The following is an 8,504-nucleotide window of genomic DNA, read 5'->3' as shown; positions in this document are numbered from 1 at the left end:
TACTGTTCCTATTGTGAAGCGCTCTGACGCCGTTGGGTGAAGTCCGCGCTATATAAAAACACATAAATAAATAAATTAGTGAAAATTACTTACATTATACGGAGCTCTGTTGCATAAGGACGTTAGTCACAGTAACTAGCTCCTTTCTCCGTTGCACATCTTCTATACCGAACAGCAGTGGGTACCATTACTTATCCTTTACCTGGTGACAGTGAGCGATATGAAACCCACCTTTATCTGGTGTAAAAGACATTATACATGGTCCTCTTACCTGGTACAGCCAAAAGTCCCGACTGCTCTCACTCCCCTCCGGTCACCGGCAGGATCCGCAGCGCCACCGCATTACTCCCTTCATAGTTATACTCTAGACTGAAGAAGGGCCGGAGGGTGGGGGGGAAGGAGTCACTGAAGAAGATGAAGAGCAGAGACCGGTCATCCACATTGTACACCGAGAGCCTGCGCGCCTCGTAGTCCAGGAAGAGACCCAGAGTCCTGGGGGGTACACGGGGGGTCAGGAAGATGGAGGGGGAAGTGTTAGTTCCGTATTCACCATCTATGAGCCCCAGTGTCCAGTACCCATCCTCAGGCGCTTCTGCCATCTCATCCTTCCTGTTCACAGCCTCGTCACACACCCCCAGCTCCCAGCTCATCTGGTCCTCCACCTCCACCTCCCAGTAATGCCTCCCTGAGTTCAGCCTCTCTCTACCCAGGACATTGATCACAGGATCGAATCTCTGGGGCGTGTCCGGCACATCCTGCTCTTCGTCTCCCAGCCTCACGCTCCTTCCGTCCTCAGACAGGACGAGCCAGGGATTTGCAGTGTCCGGGTCCAGGGTCACCACAGCTGCAAAACAGGAATAGGCAGAAAACGAGTTCAGCAACCTGACAACCACAGTAGTAACTACAACTCACCCAACCACACAGTACTCACAAGCAGCCAATCCGAATCCCAACAGAACACCACTAAGCATTGAATCCATTCACATTACTAACAAGCAATGGCAAAGCCAATAAGTTTCACGGTCACCAACTTTCACCTATGCTGATTCTATCGAATGTCATTTTTGATCACATGTTGCATATGCTCTGTAACCAGGATTAAAGTAATAACACTAGGACAATGCTGGCTGTGTCAGTTTTAAAAATTGTTTGAGTTGTTACAAGAGATTTCGTGGCAAAACCTAAAAGTGATGTTCTGTACTATTCTATAAAAAAAGGGGGAGCTACAGAGTGTAACAGTTTTAAAGCATGTTTGGTTGAGTGTGTCTTAGAGAGCTACTAAAACATGTGAACCAGGGTAATCACTCTTTGTACCAGCCTGTCATGTGGTGCAGGAGTGTATGGTTGGGTAGGGGCGGCGGGTTGGGTAGTGAAAATATATTTTGGAGAGGTTTCTGGTGAACCTGGAGTTCTGCTGATCCCAGGGCACTGAGGCTAGAATACCAGCCTGAGGCTGCATGTCTTTATAAGATGGGATAAGCAACCACTCCCCAAACACCTTCAACCCCCCCACCCCCCTCCAACCTGTTTTGACACATGCCCTACGTATGAGGTTGCTTGCATCTGTTTAAGTTGTTATGGCCAGCGGTCGAAGTGCGTTAAAGAAAAGTATGGGAATTGGGATGTTGCTTGCAGCTGGGGCGGGGTCATTGAGAATGGGGATGAGGTCAAAGGTGTCGCAAAAAACAATATTCTTTGAGGTTAATAGATCGGTCACCGTTAGATAGCTACTTATAAGATAACACACAGATTAAATGAAAAATAAAAAAAGTTGTTACCCTGCAAAAGTCAGTGTGTGAGCAGAAAGCCGCAGAAAAAAATCTTGGTGCTAGAAAGCACTGTCAATATGTAAGTCCGGATTTTAAGCTTGCATTACACACAGTAAAAGATCGACTGCTACAAAATGGGAAAATAGGTTTAAGCTAAAAGGGCCCCCCAAAATACAGATTTTAGTAGTACTTAGACTGTATGTAATGGAATTTATTTTACATTATTGTCCCTTCAACACTGCCAAGGGTAGCAAGTACTATGTAAATACGGTTGCAATTAAAAGCACGCAGTTCACAGCTCATTTGTTAACAACGGCAAAACTGAGTCTTACTAAAACCATTTGCAATGACATAGCTGCCCGGATCAGACATACTTCACAATCAAAACAGGCTCCCTTCCAACCACCACAGAAGCCAGATCAAAACAGATTTGATGCAACAATTGAAAAACTGATCCCCAATCACACAACTGCACCTGAGCCGCGAAGTGAAAACCAATCGTGTCATCGGATTTTATTAGCCCCCGAGTACAAATCTAAGGGGCGGCACGATATTCTCAACAGATCAAATCTGCTGAAATTAGCGGAAGGAATACCGGGGCTTGTGGGACTGGATACGAACAACATTGAATCCATTGAATTTCTTCCCCCATGAGGAAATCAACCCTCTGAGGTCACTGTTGTTACTTTCACGTAGGCAGGCTGGGCAGGAGCCTTCCTCGAACACAAGGCCACACTGCGGAATTGGGGGATTAGAGTACACCCGTACTCAACGCCAGGGTTTCCAATCACACTGCTATCAGGAGTAACTACATCCAACAAGCCGGCCTGCACCAAAAATTCAGAGAATGGGAGGCCGTTTTCTGTTCTAAAAAACGCCTCAGGGCCAGATACAGAACTTAAATGCCCTGAAAAAGCGGCGACAAACAACGAACCAGATCACGCCTGGGGATGGCTGCCAGCAGTGCTGGCCACCAAAAGCAGAAACTGACCACCTGTGACAGGCCAACCAGCAAAAACACACAAGGCACTAAAACCACTCCCTCCGCCAGGGGTACAACAGCACAGTGAGGCCAGTGGCAAGGGGGAAGCACGTTTCTCACTGTGCTCATGGAACATCTGCGGCCTACACCATAAAATCCAAAATGAAGACACTATGTCTTTCCTGGGGGAACACGTGGCAATTGCCCTGCAGGAAACCTGGGAGCTAGAGGGTCGCCCCATTGAAGGATTCATTGAATATCGGAAGCAGGCATTGAGGGATAGCCGCTTCGGCCACCCTAAAGGCGGGCTTTCCTTATACATATCTAACGACCTAAAAGGTGAATTGAGTCAACTTTACCTGAAAGAAGACTGGCTACTGGGGGTCAAAATCAAATTACGGAACAGACAGCGATTGCTCCTACTCATAAATGTGTATATCAATCCTAACACCCGCACAAAAAAAGACCACCTGGCCAGATTTTGCGAAACAATGATCGATATAGCCACAGAATATCCCAACTCGGACCGCATCATCACTGGAGATTTTAACACGAACCTGTTCCAGGGGAATATAGCAGACTCAGACGGACCTAATCTGACCAGCATTATTGAGGATCTCCCCCAATCTAAACCCCCCATGCAAACTTCCAATACATTGGGCGAGACCACCGTGCTGAGACTTTACAACGAAGGGTATCTGGTGGTGAATGGAAGATCAGCAAGCGATTCCCCCCCAAACTGGACCTGGTCAAATGGAAGAACAAAATCCTACCTGGATTTCGCTATTTGCAACTCGGAATTCCTGTCCAATCTGGCCAGCTTTTCCGTCCTGCCAAGACTTGAGAGCGACCATAGGCCATTGGTCGTTTCCTTTGCCGCAAATTTAGTCCTCCATAAAAAGGCACCATTTACATACAAAGGAATACATTCCGACAACCTAAAACACCTGAAATGGAGTGAGTCTAACGGACAGTGCATCCTAAAAACAAGCAAGGATTTTATCATGTGTGCTCTTGACCAAAAGGCCTCTCCAACAGCAACATGGTCGCAGCTATGTACACATCTGATCAGACTATATCCAGCGACAAGGCAGGGTCCAAACCATACACCACCAGTAGGAGCAACAGCACTCCCCATGATAAAAATACTAAAGAGAACGAGAAACAACGCACTGAGGTTGTTCTTAAAATCTCCAGAGAACAGCAGCCTCCTCAACACTTATCGTCAAGCCCAAAAGGCATTTAGGAGTTACCCAAGAGAGAAAGGATCAGGAAGCTCGATTCTGGGTTAAACTGGTATGGGAAAGCAAACAACAAAATTCAAAGTCATTTTGGTCACTCATTAACAATATCGATCGGAATACAACATCCTTCGGATCAGCGAACATCCAAGAAGCAGACTGGATTTTGTACCTAACAGAGCATTTCCAGGCACAAGACAATCCTGATTGCCCTGGATTAACACGGGTCTCCGATACTGGCACAGGTACAACACTGAATCCTCCACTCGATCAAATGCAGGGGCCCTCCCCACTCGAGGTACTGTCAGAAGAAAGAGTAGTCAATGCTCTGACCAAAGGGAGACAAGATGGAGCACCAGGCCCGAACGGCCTGCCGCAGAGGCTATTCAAGTCCGATATCCTTTTCTGGTCCAAAGTGCTATTAAATCTTTTTAACTACTCCCTGAACCCCCAAACCATCCCGGATTCCTGGAGAGGTGCTATTATCCATCCCATCTATAAAGCCGGTCCACGAGGCAACTCAAACAACTATAGATTAATTGCCCTGTTGGACATAGAAGAAAAACGTTTTGCAGGCCTCATCCTGGAGGATCTTAGACAATGGGCAAAGGAAAAAAATCTGATTCCTTTCAATCAGACAGGGTTTGTTGCCAAATCAGGAACATTGACAAACTTACTGGCAACCTCCACCATCATCGACAAAGCCCTCACAAATTCCAGGTCGCTTTTTTCCTCTTTGTCGACTTCAAAGCAGCTTTTGACAGGGTGCCTAGGGCAGCGCTGTGGCAAAAACTGAAGCAGTGGGGAATCCCAGACAACATCTTGAATCCCATTATCCTGCTGTACTTCAATACATGGGTCCGAGTGAAGCTAGGGGTCTGGCGCGCATCTCTCCCGGAAAATCTGGACCTCTCGTGGTGTCAAACAAGGATGCGTGCTGGCTCCACTTCTCTTCAATCTATTCATAGCGGATCTATCAAGCACGCTAGAGGAAGTAATTAGTCATCCACCAAAAGTAGGAGGCACGGCATTATGCAATCTTTTATATGCCGATGACTTGGCACTGTTCAGTCTCACCAGAGTGGGGCTAGAGAGACTTCTGGATGCCTTAATGCAATACACGGTCAACAACCAATTAGAAATAAACATGAAAAAAACTATGGTTGTCCCGTTTGGCAAAAAATGCTACAGCGGTGGAGGCTGGACAATAAACAAAGAAAGCATCTCAATCGGCCAATCGTACAAATACCTAGGGGTCCATTTGGACTCCAGGGGCAGTTTCACCAAACAGAGTACTGTGATTGCAGCCAAGGTAACAGTGTTAATGATATCCCTGGCTAAGCTATCGAGGAGACTCTCAGGTCCCACGGTTTTGCCCTTACTGGAAGTGCTTAGAGCAAAGATCGGCCCCACACTTTCGTACGGTATAGAGATCTTCAAGGGAAAAATGAATAAGTCTCTAAACAAACTGACAACCAAACTCTACAAAAAACTGCTCCACCTGCCGAGTTCCTCCTCGCCAGCACAGGTCAGACTAGAGCTGGGCTTAACTAACTACGAATCCTCTGATGTTGGCTCATACCTTAATCTGATCCACAAATTAAGGAAGGCAGAAGCTGGCACCTTGGAATTCTTGGTCTGGAATGAAATTAGTGTGAGCAATCCGGGAGGAACATATGGCCGCCTCCTAAATGATTACATCCAATAAATGTCTGCTGCGGATCTCTGGGCCCTCAACCCAAGCCAGACTGCCTTCAAAAATACAATTAAAAAAGCTATAAGACTGAAATCCCTGATCATGGACAAAGCTCTCCTTGCGAAACGCAGCCATGCTTGGGCAGTAGCCAACTCCTATAAACGACTTTATCCGGCCAATTATCTTTCGATAACATTCTCTTATCATCTAAAGCGATGCCTGATCGCCCTAAGACTTGGAGACTGGCGCTTCCTACCAAATCTCTCTGTATGGCGCCAAAAAAGGGCTGATCAAATGTGCAGAGGGCGCGGGTCAGCTAATGAAACTTTTTTGCACGTGCTCTGTATATGCCCCTTCTTCATGTCCCAACGCAGACGCCTACTCAGGCCGGAATCGAACAGGTTGGGAGTTCGGACTTGCAGACATGCCATTACTGCTGCTCTGTCCTTAGAGAACACTGTCTTAAACATAAAATTGGCTAAATTCGTTCAGTACGCCTACAGGCTTTTAGAAAAATTGGACCACTGTGCAGAACAATGTGTACCTAACCCCACCGGCATTGTCTGGGAGTACTAACCTTTAAATTGACATGCAGCAGTAAGCACTGATAAGAAAGCCACATTGTATTCTGTTTTTATTCTTTTTCATCTTTTAATCTTTTTTAAGCTGTAAGATTGTATTAATGTGCTGGTAGAAACTTTTAAAGATATGTTTTTATATATCTAAATAAAGATGTTATACACTCATTTGTTAACTCTTTCCACTACCACTCAAAAAGAATAAATATTTGTCATCACCAAGCTTCTGATTCTGTCAATTAAAGCCGGTACGGGCTTCCCAGCATCCTTTACCTTTGCAGATCACCATAACATTTGCAGAGTAACTCACTGCGTATATTTGCATTTTTATAAGGCAAGCGGGCACCCTGCAGGGAAGGCTTGTTTAGCTGTCTACCCGTCACTTGGTTTCACCACACTGGAGACTCACTGAATGACACTTCAGTTAAAGCATTTAGACTATCAGAATTGGACTCTTACACAAAGTAAGGAAACTGGTTTTCGTAAATCAAAAAAATAGGGGCACATCGTGCTCGTCCTCTCCAGTATACTTCGACCTCTGGTTATGGCTAAATGTGTCTTCAGTGGCAACGTCTCTGTTGTAAAGCTTTCATCCGTGTATACTGAGGTGCGGGGTCTGCTGCTAACACCTAGAGATCTTCTGATATACAATCATTTTGCTTCTGTAGAAGGGGGGGTGGGGGGAAGGTTAGCTACATTGTTGTATATAATGACAGTTCCATTTATGATATATGGATTACTTACGATGTAACCGTACTGGTGTTAGGCTTTTTTCTACTTGTTGTGGCACGTTACTGCATACTAGAGAATTATAGTTAAAATAAACATTTAAAATTTTCCTTGTGTCTCTGTCAGAGCTTATTGTGGACTAGTACGAGTGGGTGAGTGATACGGTGTGTCCTGCAACAGCGATTCTTGAGAGGGTTTGGAATGTTGTGTTCTGGGGTGTCTAATCACTTGTTTATCTGTGAGTGCGTAGGAGAGCTAGTGAGACACTATAGCTAGTCTGTTCCGGGCTCATGGGTACTCAGGTGGTAGGATGACTCAATACCTGCCTACTAAGGTCCCACAATCCCAAGCATAGTTCTGTGACTCAGCAGAATCCCTGCAACATGGCACTGCCAAAGTTTGGTCTGGTACTCAGTTACAGGAACCCGGAGTAGTGCTTGTGCTGGTCCACCATACCCTTGCACCATTTTTCGGAGACGTCCGTGGTGGGAGGGCTTTGACTCCTCAGTCTTTAAGCTTTCCTTATTGCTGAAGGTTTTCAAGCTTGAAGTTGAAAAGGTTTTCAACCCGTTTTGTGCTACCGTTTGTTTCCATTATCTTTCAGTGATGGCACAGCTGATTCAGATTCAGATTCCAGCTCATTGTCGCGCTGCTCTCACTCATCAGTTGTTGCAGCATGGAGTCCCCAATGCGGGGTCTCCAGTTGTCATTGTAGTTGAGGCGGATCCTGCGTACCGTTTTGAGGTGTTTTACTCCTGGGTTACGTCTCCTGCTGTGGATGTGAATGATAATTCTTTCCATGCTTATACCCCTGCCACTGTTCCGGCTGCTTATTGTCCATTTGTGGTTGTTGAAGTTCCTAATATGGCCCGGGAGCTTCAGATTTGGTTTAATGACACCCTACCACATCTACCCTGTTTCTATGGGCCCTTGAGTATTGATGGGGCCACTTGGGATCCTAATCATCTTAATGCGAATTTAGCGGAGGTTTGTTTGTTATATGATAGGTTGTTCTTTATAAACGCCTGATCTTGTAGCTCCACCTGGGGCAGCGCCTCTGGTGCAGGCTGCACATGGTGGTGGTCTTGTGATTAGCCCCGTTATGATTAATTTGGTAATGGGCAAACGTCCTCAAAATCGTGAGGATTTGCCATTTTTCCACTTACTGGTCCTGTTGAGAAGCATAGGATCCTTACTCTGTGCTTACCGAGTGGTCTAATCCCTCCTTCGGCCAACTGCAACACATGGGGACGGTGTTTGCCTCACTGTATACACTTTACTATGGCACCCCCTCCACGAGCGTTCTTCCGAACGTTCTTAACCCCTTCCACACTCATGACGAGCTGGGCTCGTCATGGTGTAGCCTCCTCATACACTGATGACGAGCCCAGCTCGTCATAAAACAATATAAAATAGCAATTCCCAGCACAGGAGGGGAATTGCCTTAGCAGCCATGGAGTTAAAAAGATACAGGATGAACATGGGGCAGGTCCTGCTCTGGATATGAAA

General features: G+C 46.1%; 1 protein-coding gene across 1 annotated transcript in view; it reads right to left on the bottom strand.

The window, feature by feature from the left end:
• Window positions 1-299: 299 nt before the first annotated feature.
• The window catches only part of LOC147717636 (E3 ubiquitin-protein ligase TRIM39-like), a 262,498-nt gene continuing 254,293 nt past the window's right edge, over window positions 300-8,504 (bottom strand). Inside the window, exon 7 of the mRNA XM_086920537.1 lies at window positions 300-844. Coding sequence (XP_086776663.1) covers window positions 300-844 — 545 coding nt within the window. The remainder of the gene's footprint in view (window positions 845-8,504) is intronic.

The sequence above is a fragment of the Lissotriton vulgaris genome, chromosome 5, assembly GCF_964263255.1.
Source record: "Lissotriton vulgaris chromosome 5, aLisVul1.2, whole genome shotgun sequence".
NCBI lineage: Eukaryota > Metazoa > Chordata > Amphibia > Caudata > Salamandridae > Lissotriton > Lissotriton vulgaris.
The sequence above is the reverse complement of the archived record's forward strand: the minus strand, read 5'-3'. Positions and strand labels throughout refer to the sequence as shown.